The sequence below is a fragment of the Cetorhinus maximus genome, chromosome 12, assembly GCF_964194155.1.
Source record: "Cetorhinus maximus chromosome 12, sCetMax3.hap1.1, whole genome shotgun sequence".
NCBI classification, from domain to species: Eukaryota; Metazoa; Chordata; class Chondrichthyes; order Lamniformes; family Cetorhinidae; genus Cetorhinus; species Cetorhinus maximus.
Genome location: NC_135890.1, coordinates 29634377 through 29648394, shown reverse-complemented (window position 1 = coordinate 29648394; position 14018 = coordinate 29634377). Strand labels below are relative to the sequence as shown.

The following is a 14018-nucleotide window of genomic DNA, read 5'->3' as shown; positions in this document are numbered from 1 at the left end:
CTTCATTATTTACACAGTCATGGGAAACGCACGGTTTCACTGGCAGGCTTCCTCCAATTCGCCTGCCGCTCTGTCGCCTCACCGGGCGCCATACTTGAACTGCAGCCACGCACACAACTCTCAATGCTTGCAGCCCAGGACTGCTGCACAGAAGACATGGCCCCAAAAGGCAAGAAGACTCCAGCCCGCCATTTTTTGACGTGCCCGGATGATCCAGTGTATGGGGGGATGATTCCGGCGAGCAGGCAAGATGATGAGATGCAAGTGCATTGAAATTAGGTTCCCGACGTTGGACAGTGAGAAAGGCGGCCCGCCATTGATGGGCGGAGTGGACAATCGCAAACTAGGTTCATGATAGTGTAGAACTGATTTTTGGCCTTTTCATCATATTGTCCACTCACGCCCGCCACAACGCCCAACGCCAATGGAGGCTAGAGCATTGACAATACATGTAAGTTGAAGGTGTGGTAATTGCTGTATCAGACAATGTTATGTGTTAAATTAACATCTATTGATGAAGTCTTTTACTCTTATTTTAATTGTGTTCTGTTATGCTGATTTATAATGCAATAAAGTGATGAGGTGTGATCGAGAAGTGGTAAAGTTCACTGACTTAACATTTTTGGGGGCGGGGAGCGAAGGGTCAAGTCTGAAGTCTGAGCTCATGGGGTACTATCCCTACACTCTGACAGCTAGAAAAAGCTGGTGAAATAATAAATCCATTTCGATGATGGTGAATTGATGACTATGGGCAGAATTTTCTGTTTCTGAAACTAACTTTCTGCGACACATATCCCGCTGCTCAGAATGGCGGGAAATCACACCCGATTCTGTGCCAGGGTGCTTATTAATTATGCACAGATGAGTATCTCGCTGAATCACATGGTGGGTCAGGAGCTGATTCTTCCGCCCCGCCATTACCTGACGAAGTCAAAGGTCTGGGTGTCATATTTAAACGCCACACATCTTACTCTCTCGAGCCCAGCTATCTCCGGGAGACTGTTAGAGATGTTTGCCAACCAGAGGAAGAAGGCTGTACCCTGCTTCAGACCTAGATAAGAGGAGTGTGTGCACATAGGGTTGAGCTCTATCCCAGGGATGGCTCCAGAAAGCATTCCAACCTTACCTCTCCAGCCTGGGAGGCCATCACAGAGGAGGTCAGCACAGCTGGCCATGGCATCCAAAACGCCATCCAGTGCAGGAGGAGGATGAATGATCTCATCCAATCTGCGAGGGTAAGTCATCCATCAACGCCCTCCAATATCAAGCTCTCATCATAGCACCATATACTCAAAGGGCTACTCTCTTTATGGATCTCTCACAGCCATTAGCGGGCACACATCACCACTGATTGTCTCACAGTAACTTTCACATCACCACCACCACCACCACCATCCCATCTATCGCGCTGCTCACCTCAGCCATCCTCAGCCCCTCCTGGGGATGGCTCACCACACACAGGGGGCATGCATATCTCCCAACCTGTGCTCCACCCCTTCTCATCACATGCTTCTCTCTTATCTTCATCCAGGGCAAGCTAGCCCACAACAGGCGGGAAAGATCGCAGACTGGGGGAGGGATGGCCGACATCCTTGCCCCCTCAGAATTCGAGGAGGATGCCGCCAAGATCGCTGGGGAGGACCGGGATCGCTCTTGTGGGGATGGGGAGATCAGATTGTCTCAGCAACATGGTATGGATCACACCTCCATCAGCTTATCACATCCTGACATTCACAGTGAGTGACATGCGATCTTATAATCCGCAGGCTCATAAACTAACGCTCTCTTCTCTTCTAGGCGCCAACGGATCAAGGCCCATAAGGCTGGCCAACATAAGTCCCAGTCTCCAGGCCACATCAGGTGAAGAAGCTGAGGAAGAACCATCACAGCACTCACCCACGCTCTCCACCAGCGCAGTCACAGCTTGGTGGGCACTTGTTCCAGATTAGGCTCGGGCTCACCTACTGGAGAATGCCTCACTGGCACGGCCCTGCAGCAGTCAGAGACAGGCACAGCCCAGGTCTCCGGCACTTGGGGGGGCTGCTGGAGACCACTCGCTCAGTCTGGGTCAGATGATGACCCTCTGCAAGCGGCTGCCAACTCCATGCTGGAGATGCAACAGGCAGCGGAACATCAGGCAGAGATTCGACAGCCACTCAGCAGACTAGAGTGAACAATGGAGGAGTCCATCTGCGTTCTGTCTGATGCAGTGGCTCCAACATGCGAGCACCTCGAGGTCACCATGGGAAGGTCAGCGACCACCATGGACACCTTAGTCCAGCAGATTTTGCCAGATTTGCGCTTGGCCCTGGACTCCATGGCCACACACCGAGGTTTAGCCATTGTCAGGAAGATGTAATAACTTTCATAATGTTATTGGAAGTTATTATTAAGTAGAGTAATAATGGGGTCTGTGTGTGTGACTTAATTGAATTAAAGGCAGCTGGTCTGAAGGCTTTGTTGCAATAGAAGACAAACTAGGTTTGAATGTTAAATAGGTAAACATAGGAGTAAAGGGAACATCTGCATTTTTAAATAAACCAGGCTACCTTGAATTCAAAGAGGAGTGAAATATTGGGCAGAATTTTCTGCCTGTCGGGCGGGCGGGCCCGACCCAATCTCCGGCGGACGGGGAGTCGATCCCAGCCGGAGAAGCGGGCCCCGCCGCCATTTTAAATGGGCGGGCCAATTAAGGCCCGCCCAGCGTGACGTCCGCCGAGAAGCGCTATGCGTTCCCTGTGCGGGGTGGGGGGGGGGGAATTCCCCAAATGCGAGAGTGCACTCTTTCGCGCATGCGCACGAAAGACCGCACATCCCCCTGAGGCTAAGTGCTGCCTCAGGGAGATTGCTGACAGCTGTAAAAACATTAAAAATAGAAAAAAAAAATCCTTAACATGTCCCCCTCATGTGACAATGTCACATGAGATGGGACATGTTCATAAATTTCACTAACACTTTATTAAAATTTTAAAATCCCTACATGAAACCTCATCCCGCCGGTGGATGAGGTTTCATGTTTTTTCTATTCCCTGCCAGGGCTCCTGGCCTGCCCGCCAGCCTTAAGGTTGTTCGGGCAAGTCTTTTAATTGTTTTAATGATCCTGTCAATGGCCTCAATTGGCCATTGACAGGTCAGCGGGCGCACAGCTGAATTTGCTGCACCCCCCACCTTCCTGAAGATTTAAATGGGGCGCGGTGACGTCGGGGGTTCCGCCCAACATCAACCCGCGTCATTTTACGCATCGGTGAGCGGGCCCCACCCCCTGCTCGCCAACAGCAAAATTCAACCCACTGTGTTTATTTTCCCCAAAGACTACTGGTAAAATTGGCACAATGAGAGATTTTTATTATTAGAAAGGTAAAGTCCAAAGATATAGTGAAGCAATGGGAATTTGCATTCAAAGGGAAAAATATGGTTAAAGGAGAGAAGACTGTGTGCAAGGAAAGGAATTCTAAGATCTAAAACAAGTGTGAAAAAGCCTCCAGCACCTACGCCTTAAGCTGCTGTCTACAAAGAACTGAAGTTAAGAAAACTCACTTTGAAGTTGACTGTTTCAGGGTATGGTGTTCCTTTGCCTGGGTCTTTTAAAATCTATGGACAGAATTTTGCTCTTGGCGTGCGGGATCAGCGGGGGTGGTAGGGAAGCCGACCGCCGCCTACTATCGGCAGTGCACCGCGATTTTAGGTGGGCGGGCCAATTAAGGCCTGCCCAGCGTAAGGTGTGGTTGCGGAATGAACGCGAAGGGGCGGGTGGGGGCGGGTACTCAATATCCGCCAGGTCCAATGGCTACCTGGCAACCGATTCAAATGCGCTCTGCGTCCTTGGAAGCCTGCCACCGAAGGGCGCAGGCCTCATGTTGGCGCACGACCTGTCTGTCATCTCTGCGCGCTCCTGTCAGGGTGCATCAGATGAGGGCAACAGCTCCTCTGCCCCTCTGCCAGTGACTGTGGCATTTGATGAGGCTGCGGCGACTGGGGAGGTACCAGCCTTGGCACTGGCCACTCCCTCCCAGGCGGGGCCAGCACAGGCTCCACGGGCCAGAGGACAACCGCCAAAGTCATTAAGGCCAACAGGACAGCAGAGTGAGCAGGCTGTCTCCACTGCCAGTGCCAGCGAGGGGGAGCACCCAGACATAGCACCCACAAGCAAAAACTTAAAGCACCTTAATCACAACACGGCCTGATCATGGGTGATATTTGGTTTCCCCATTTTTCCGTTCAGTGTTTATTGGTACGATGGAAAACACCTGTCAATGTTAACTGATAGGATGTTTGCCAGGCACCAATTAATTAAATGTGTTTTTGTGTAACTGGCCTCTGGATGCTTCATTTGTTCTGCAGGTGCAGGGTAAGCCATGATGTTATGATGGACGTGTTTCTCCTCACACTCTGTGCCATTTCAATAAAGTTTATGTTGTTGACCAAGGAACTGGTCCTTTCAGGGATGGAGTATGGAGCCTGCAGCCCTGTCATGTGATGGTGGCTCTTATTTGGTAGGCTAGCTGAAGGAGTGTTGGATCAAAGTGTCCCGGGTGTCCCTGCCTCCCTGGAGGTTGCCCAGGTCAGCGTCCATGCCCTCAGCGTTCTCCTGACCGTGCTCATCCTTGGACTCACTACTGGACTCATCGTCTGTTGCCTGTGCAGCTGCATCAAGATCTTCCTCCATTGCGTCCCCCCTTTCCAGTGCCAGATTGTGGAGAGCACAACATGCAACCACTATCAGTGACACATAATCCAGGGGGTATTGGAGTGCGTCCCCTGAACGGTCCAGGCATCAGAAGTGCATCTTGAGAAGACCTATGGTTCTCTCTACCGCCTGCCCTTCTGGAGGCGTGACTCCTGTTGTACCGCTGCTCGGCCTCTGTTCTTGGGTGGCGGAGAGGCACCAGGAGCCACCTTCTGAGGGGATATCCCTTGTCATCCAGTCAGGCTGGAGCACTGAAGAGCCTCGGCACCTGGGAGTGTCTCAGGATGTAAGCGTCGTGGGAGCTGCCTGGGTACCTTGCACAGACTTGTAGAATCTGCATCCTGTGATCACACACTATCTGCACGTTCATGGAGTGGAAGCCCTTCCTGTTGCCGAAGGCACCAGGCTCACCTGCTGGCGCCTTGATGGCCACATGTGTGCAGTCGATTGCACCCTGGACGTGGGGAACCCAGCAATCACTGCAATGCCTCTGGCTCGCTCTGCCTAGCTGGCCTCATCCTTACAGTAATGAATGATAGTCAATGCACGCCTAAACAGAGCGTCTGTCACCAGTTTGACGCAACTGTGGACAGCTGATTGGGACACTCCACAAAGATCACCCACCGACCCCTGGAAAGAGCCGGAGGCAAAGAAGTTGAGGGCCACTGTGACCTTCAGCGCCACTGGCATGGGGTGTCCACCCACACAGTCAGGGCTGATCTCAGGGCCGATTCTCTGACAAATGGAGGTCACGCTCTCCCTTGAGAGGTGGAGCCTCCTTCGTCATTGCACCTCAGACAAGGTAGCTGCATCGCCGCCTGTAAACCCTGGCAGCAGGATAGTGGCGTCTTCTGCAGCTCCTTCCGCCTTGGGCTTCCTGTTGGCCCTGCACCCCTTGTGCCTGTACCTCTCCTCCCACAGGTCACTCCCCTGGAGGCTGAGTGGGGCCACCTGGCCTCCTCCCCCTTCTGGCCCTCTCTTACTCCTCAGAGGAGGTGCCTCCAGCGGAGACCACAATCCCCATTCCCAGGGTAAGGGAAGGTTCTCTAATATCTGGAAGGCCCCAAATGATATGAATCCTCTAGGGCCTGGAAAACAACACTGAATCCTGAACTGAAGCCTCTTATTTCTGTCAATGCAGCTCTGAAGCAAAATGAAGATGTCCTGTTCACTCAAGCAACCAGCAGCAAGTTATATCCTAAACTACAAACTACTCACATTTACAAGCCTCCTGACCCCTCTTATCCCGCCCGTGGATGAATTTTTTGAAATTGCGGCCTGCCTGCCTGCCCGTTTAGCCCATGTGAGGGCCTGAAAATCACATGGGCTACATAATTCCGAGACAGTTGGTGTCTCAAGGGCCTTAACTGTTCACTTAATTAATGGCGGACGCGCCTCCGTCTTCAACCCGCGCCCGCCTACCAAAATATCGCAAGAATGTGTGTTGACGCTGGCACGCTCAGCTGACGTCAACGCGCTTTATATCACGCTCGGGCATGTCGGGCCTGCACCTGCACACCGAGCTAAAAATTCCGGCCTACGTGTCTTACTGTTGCCTTACCGAAAGTGTAACTGGGGGTTAGATTAACTAGGGGATTTACAAGTTATCATTTAGTAATTTGTAGATCTGTGTGTGTGTACTTAAAATCATTTCTTCTATTAATAAAGGTTTAATTTAGTTTTGTAAGAAACCTATAAGACTTGGTGGACTTATTACTGCTGAATTCAAGGCACGCATCTCGAAATTTATGCAAATTGAAAAACAGTTGTGGCAGTTGTTTCAAGTTTTCCTTTGGGATTTAAGTAGCTCAGCATTTACCATTAACTGTGCCATAACACCATCCTCCAACTCAGTGATAGTGTTGCTCTGTGAGCTTCACATTCATGTGATGTCAACTTCACCAAAGGTAGTTTCCGCACCCTTGTGTGATGTCAGGTAGATGTTAAAGTCTTTATTGGAAGTGTGTGCTTAATGTGTTTGTAACCCTTTTTCCTCACAACACATCATTGTGTGAGGGCAGCTCAGCAGCCTTGAGGGATTCGTGGCAGTTGTGTCTCCTCAGTGGTAACACCAAAGAACAAGACTTGGATGGGAGGAGGAAATACCCAACCATGTCCTCATCTCACCGGTCTCTGTAGTTTCTCATTAATGTGGGAATGACTACATCAAGTATGTTTTCGCAGCGTTCTGGCTGTTGAGTCAACTCTCACTTCCCAGAACGAGCACATACAGGGGGCACCGCTGACCTTCTTAGAGATCATGGCCCGGGTGAAGCATGAGGCTAGATGGTGCAAGTCTAAATCCTGAACTAGCTCTTGCTGTGACTGGTTGGACATCCCTTTCAATATAATGGAATGGCATTCAGGGCCAGGAGAAATGTGGCCAGCCCCCTTTGCCTTCACTTTATTCCTCCTGGAATCTGGTGGCAATTGAAGTGGCACGGGCATCTCCCACAACTTGCTTCCTTGATGGCATCGTCCCCTGGAAGCTGACACTCATTACCCGCTTGAGGTTCCTGGGCTCCTGATCTTCATGCTCTGAGGAGCTCTCATCCTCCTCCATTTCTCCCTCTGCCAAGGGATCACCCCTTTGCACTGCCAAATTGCGAACGGTATAGCACACAACGATGATGTGGGAAACCCTATCGGGTGTGTACTGTAGTGTGCCACCTGAGCAGTCCAAACATCGAAACCACATCTTCAGAACCCCATTGGTCTGCTTGGTTAGGGACTGTGTGGAGCTGTGAGCTGCGTTGTACCTCTCTTCCATAGCACTCTGATGCAAGTGTATCATGAGCCTGTGTTAAGTGGGTACCTCTTATCCCCAAGCAGCCATCCCTATAGACACCAGGCCCTTCAAAAATATGGGGCACTTGAGAGTGACTCAGGATGTATGAGTCATAGCAACTCCTAGGGTACCTTGCACAAAGCATTATATACTTCTGATGATCGCATACCAGTTGAACATTGATGAATTGAAAGCCTTTAAGGTTGATAAACATGGAGATCTTAAAGCCACATGAGTACAGTCGATTGCACCCTGCATTCTTGGGCAGCCTGAGATAGCTGCAAACCCATTGAATTGCGCAGCTTGGCTACCTTCTTCGAGTGCAAACCTCACGCGGTGATGTACCTTGCTGTAGAGGGCATCTGTGACCCTGCTGCATCTACATGTGGCCGACTGCGAGATGCTGCACAGGTTCCCTGTGGCTCCCAGGGACGACCCGTAGGCAAAGAAATTGAGCGCCATAGTCACCTTTAAAGTCATTGGCTGGGGCTACCCCCCAACTCCACGGGGCATTAGGTCTTCATGAAGAATGTGGCAGATGTGTTCTACCAGAGCTCGCAACAAGCACGAGGTGCACAGCTGTAAATAGGAGAGTCTTCTTTGGTATACCATAGGTCTGGCGAGTCATCTCTGTTGTCTAGGCCTACCCTCCTGGATAGGATTCTTCTCTGCATCCCAGAAATTTACCTGGAACCTGATGGTGTGAAGATAGAGCTCTTTACTGTTATTTTCCAGCCTTCCCCAGTAATACTGGATCCCATTGTTGTTGTGGTCAACATTCCTACCCTTCCCCCCCCGAGCCCATCATTACAGGTGTGCCCATGCCCCATGTGGACCTCATCCCTCCCCACCTAGAGGCTGTGTGCACAGTCACCTACTGAGCAGAATCCCCCCAGGAAAGCTTCACACCCCTCCCCCCCACTTTATTATGTTTTCTCTAAATGCAGGCTGCAGATGCCTCCCATAACCATTACCATCCCATCTGCAGACCAGCACAAAGACAAACAAGCCAATGGACAGCGACTGTGAAAATGCCATGCACACCAAGATGTACACTATTCCAATTGAGCACACAGCCCCTGCCCCCGCACCCCCCCCCCCACCCCCCACCCCCCACCCCCGAATGGGAGTACACTGTGCTTGCTATGAATAGCCCTGCATCATGGCCCACTGCTCCCCATGACTGTCTGAACTCTCTGACTCTTGACTGTGAGGTTCACAGAGCCCCAGGACTGTCTCTATTCTTTGACTCTAATCTGCTAGCCCCAGATCAAGGACTTTGACTTTTAATAAGTTCCCTGTTTCCCCCATGACTGAACGTTACACTGTCTCCCTTTCCACCCACCTCGCCCCATGAGTCTCCGTGCGGCTATACCTATTGCGCCACACTAACACCCCACCTTTCCTATTCTAGAATCTGTGTGCATCCCTGCCCATTCATACATATGGCATCCCATTCACCCCCTTGTTTGTCAGTGTTTCAGTTTCCCTTGCCAGGCTCCTGCTTCTCGGTTTCCTCTCTGCCTGCCATCATTCTCCCTCCTCCTGCCCCTGGCAAAGCCTTTCTGCCCCTTGGCCGTCCATCCTTCTCCCTCCCCCCTACTAAGCCCTTGCAAAGATTTGTTGCTCTTTGCCCCCTGTACATTACCCCTCCCCAACCCCTTACAAAGCCTTCCAGCCCCTTTGCCCCCATGTACTTGTTACCCTTCCCTAATCTTCGCCCCCCCAACCCCCCCCCCCCACAAAATGCTGGTCTCTGAATGCATAAATATGACTTCAGCCTTGTCTGAGTACGACTGCACAGTGGTGCTCCTCAGGACAATGGTGGCATCCACCAAGAGCAGACCAACCGCCACCGGTTGCAATACTGGTCTCTGTCTGAATGCCTCAGTACCATTGCACAGTTGTGTCATTGTGACTACATAGGCAGCCACTGGGGGCAGACCAACCCTACAGCCCTAGCAGTGCAGCGTTCCACTGGCATCGCAATGAGACCGGTGCAGTGCTATGGAAGGTAGGCTATGTATATTACACTCACCTCGAAGTGGCGAGCAAAGTGAGGTCCAACCATGCGCGCCACCTTTTTTTTGAACAAGATTCAGGCTGACGTGATTTCCCGCTGGCATGACGCAAGATTGGGAGGTGGCTCATGATTCCGCTGTGAAGCATATTTAATGGGCATTCATGAGATGGTAATGAATGCAAATGGCATTCACGCCACTACTCAGCAGGATATCCGACCCGCCACTAACCCGGGTCAGGAAAATTTCAAATTATCTTAATGCTGGCGGGTATCCGACTCTTTTGTTCCCGCTAGATTCTCTGCTCCTGCCCACCATGAAACCCTCTGGGAGCACGATGATTTTCTGGGTATTAGAAATTAAATTGCTGCGCTCAAGTTTGTTGTTTTTGATAAGTTGAAGTAGGTGATCTTCCCATCCTTTCACTAAAGTCATATTTATGCTAAAACAGCTCTTGATACTTTATGTTTCCCTTCAGTGCAGTGCACATGATGGAGCTGCATCACCAGCTGTGAAGGAATGCAGCAATAAATACGAAGTTGTAAAAAAATCCAGCTATATATACGGAGTTATAAGACTAAAATAGTGATTCTCCAATGAAGTAGCAACTAAATTTAAAAGCAGAGTTCATCTTCTGGACAAAGGTTCAAAAAGTTTATAAACGTGCCTGGGCATTATTGTATGCTCAAGGACAATAACATCCTGTAGCATAGGATATGGTATATCCTTTAACACAAGGCAGTTCTAAAAAAAAAAAACCAGGAACTGGCCTCTACATCACCTCAACAAGGCATTGATAAATTGTAAGATGCTATAATCTAACAATGGATAATCTTAAGGATGACCCTAAATAACTTGTCAAATAAATCCTGGAAACTTAGTGTGGTGACCATTATCTGCACCTCTCAGTATCCTGTTTACTTAAAGGATGTTAACAAAAACAAGCTTGTGTGCTTAACAGGCTTCCTGCTGGCTCAGGTTTTTATGGTATAAATATTGAACCACACAGTAGGATTTTTGGATTAGTTGGATTCAATCCAGCTTCTCTCAAAGTAAAGGCCTAGCTGCTGTCATGTAGTGATATAATTCTTCCCTTAATTGGGGTAAAGGTATCTTGCTAGACCTTGGTAGCTTTCTAGTAGGGGATTTAAGGTAAATACTACTCTAACTATTGATGGATATCTTAAACATCTCTTTCAAATATTAATAAGACTTGGATTCTCTAATAGAAACAAGATTATACTTTTTCTAGAACTATCAATGTTGCAATTACCATCAAAAGTGAATTGCAGGCTCGGTTCTTCAAATTTTAATATAATTTAGAAAATATAATGTCTCATATAGTCTTCTGTATTCAGACTCAGAAAGCCACCCCATACACACTTCAATGGAAAGGTACATTGTTGAGGGCTCTTTACAATATCCAGGTTTTTATAATCTAGCTAAAATGTGTTAAAAATGCTCTCTGGAGGACAGTAACATTCTCTGGTGGCTTCTTTTCTTAGGGGAGAATTGGATCAGTTCATCAGACCCATTTAAGTGTCTGTAGGGCCTGTCCTTCTCAGCCTTAAGTGAGAGTGATCATCCGAGGAATACGCCTGATCTGGCATAGTCCTAAAAGAGGTCTAGGATTATAATCCACTTCACGGCAAGTGTGTGTTCTGACTGTGGATTAATTGCTTTGCTTCCCCACTCTGTCAGGCATTGTTAGCCTAAATCAAACTAATTATTCATTAATATCATTAGTCCTAACTGTTTAAAGTCAGTAAAATTGATAAAAGTACAAATGTATTAAAGACCAACCTTTAATCCAGGCGGAATAATGGTATTACGACCCTATTTAATTTTTTCAACATAATTGGGAGTCTTTATTGTAGTGGTGTCCACACTTTGGAGCTTGCTTGATTCCATTGCATGTTTCACTAACCATCACTGTAAACTCTCAATAACTTTGTTCTACTGCATCAGTGATTTTGTTTTTACCATAGAGCTGGAACATAACCATTCTAATAATTGTTTTGTTTCCCACTTTGGCTCTGAATATTATTTGATCAAATAGCTTTCAGTTCTTGTATATTTTTCGGTGTGTTAAATGCAATCTTTACTTTATTAATCTTATACTGCGCACATGGAGCTTCAGCTATTCCAAAATAAACTGTTCCTATATAATTAAGGCCATATATCATCTCCAGATGTCAGAACAAAAAAAAAATAGTGTAATACGCTGATGCTGACGATATGTCATTTTGTAATAGCTTACAGTTTTGTGGTTTTCTCTTTGCAGAGAGATTATGGTGGTCCTCTAGTCTGTGAAGAAGGTGACCAGTACCTATTACAAGGTGTCATAATTCCTGGCCGAGGTTGTGCGAAACCAAAGCGTCCTGGAATTTTTGTGAGGGTGTCGTACTATGTTACATGGATAACGAAAGTTTTTAACACATACAGAAAAAATAACCACACACGATTAATATAATGTATGTCCACGGAAATTCTTAATTGTCAAATACATAATTTATCAATTGAAGATCCATGTTGCTGCAGAAACTTATCAAGTCTGTTGATACTTTCCTTTACAAATGATTTATCTGACCTTTTGTTCATTCTTTGATGTAGATTATATCTGTATATCTGTATGTGTTTTTGGAAGAGTTCCTGAGGTAACTTGAAAGAGCACAACTACAGCAATGTAGACACACATAAGGAAGCCTTTTAAACATTTCATGTAAATGTATATCTTACATTTGAAAATCTTTTATGTCTGCGTTTCTTCTTGCTGGAACAATTGCATGTCTGCCCTGAAGACAGACATTACAGGAGACTCCTTTAAACCGTTAACACTCTTATTTCAAATTAGTTTCTTAAAAATTCTCTTGCTCAGCTTAAGAATGTTGATCAAAACCTTTGGCATTGAAGTAGGGCAAGCAAAGAACTAGACTCTACAGTAAGATGATTGTTATCTATAGTTGAAACTTGGTTTGGGCTCATTTAGGAGCAGTAGCCTTCCAACAATTTAATGTAAATTTTCCAAGAAAATGATATTTACATTTTATTTCAATTTCTGCAACTTAGGGTTTCAAAATGCTTCATGTCTGCTGAACTGGATTTAAAATCAGCATTTTAAGACTGAAACCTTCATTAAAATTTAAGCACTACGTGGTTATTCAAATGTGGTCTGTGGAGGGTAGTATTCATCCCATGGACTAAAATGGTGTTAAAGCTAATTCATATCACTTTTCAAATTCAAACACAGAAAAATAATTTTATTCACATCCTGTTGTTAATAAGGCAATCAGATAACTTGCACCTAAGCCTCTACTTATTCCTTGAGTGAGCGAAACTGCCTCCATGCTATTATGAAAAAGTGTTGTTTGCAGGAACACCTCTTGCAAACTGGCAGCAGAGAAAGGCATTTCTACAAATTTGTGTCCTATTCCTATTGTGATGCCATCTGTACACAGCCTTACTTCTTTATTCATCTGCCAATCTTTATTCATCTGCCAATCAGACTTGGCCTTCTGGTTCTCAATCAGAGATTGCAGAGCTCCGTGATGCAGAGGGATCTGGGTGTCTTAGTGCATGAATCGCAAAAGGCTAGTATGCAGGTACAGCAAGTAATTAGGAAAGCTAATAGAATGTTATCATTTATTGCGGGGGGGGATTGAATACAAAAATAGGGAGGTTGTGCTTTAGTTATTCAGAGCACTAGTGAGACCACATCTGGGGCACTGTGTACAGTATTAGTCATCCTATTTAAGGAAGGATGTAAATGCGTTGGAAGCAATTCAGAGAAGGCTTACCAGACTAATACTTGAAATGGGTGGGTTGTCTTATGAGGAAAGGTTGGACAGACAAGCCTTGTGTCCGCTGGAGTTTAGAAGAGTAAGAGGTGGTTTGATTGAAACCTAGAAGATCCTGAGGGATTTTGATAGGCTGGATGTAGAGAGGATGTTTCTTCTTGCGGGAGAATCTAGAACGAGGGGTCGCTGTTTAAAAATAAGGGGTCGCCCACTTCAAAAGGAGATGAGGTGACATTTTTTCTCTGAGGGTCGTGAGTCTTTGGAACTCTCTTCCTGAAAAGTTGGTAGAAACAGAGTCTTTGAATATTTTTAAGGCAGAGTTGGATAGGTTCTTGGTAAGCAAGGGGGTGTTAGGTTATTGGGGGTAGGCAGGATGCAGATTTGAGGTTACTATCAGATCTTATTAAATGGCGGAGCAGGCTCGAGGGGCTGAATGGCCTACTCCTGCTCCATGTTCGTATGTTCGTATTCTCTAAGTTTAACAAAGACAAATTCTACATGTTCCAACTTCTGCATTCCATAACTGAAATATGGTTTATTCAGCATTGGAGCTTTTACTACTTTTGTGACCACCTGTTGAGCCTTATAGTTTTTTTAGCTTCTGTGTTTTTGCCTGTTCACCAATCCTTTCTGTCCTGTCACCTGCTGACCCCTGACCTGATTGTGATGGCAATTCGAGATTGCTGAATGCTGTATAACCTCAAGTAATTGCTCTTTCATCAATC

General features: G+C 47.1%; 1 protein-coding gene across 2 annotated transcripts in view; it reads left to right on the top strand.

The window, feature by feature from the left end:
• Nucleotides 1–12732, top strand: part of LOC144687341 (hepatocyte growth factor-like) — a 71624-nt gene extending 58892 nt beyond the window's left edge. For both annotated transcript variants that reach the window (XM_078553327.1, XM_078553328.1), the window contains one exon: nt 11781–12732. In XM_078553327.1, the coding sequence (XP_078409453.1) occupies nt 11781–11969 (189 nt within the window). In that variant the 3' untranslated portion in view covers nt 11970–12732. The remainder of the gene's footprint in view (nt 1–11780) is intronic.
• Nucleotides 12733–14018: the final 1286 nt, after the last annotated feature.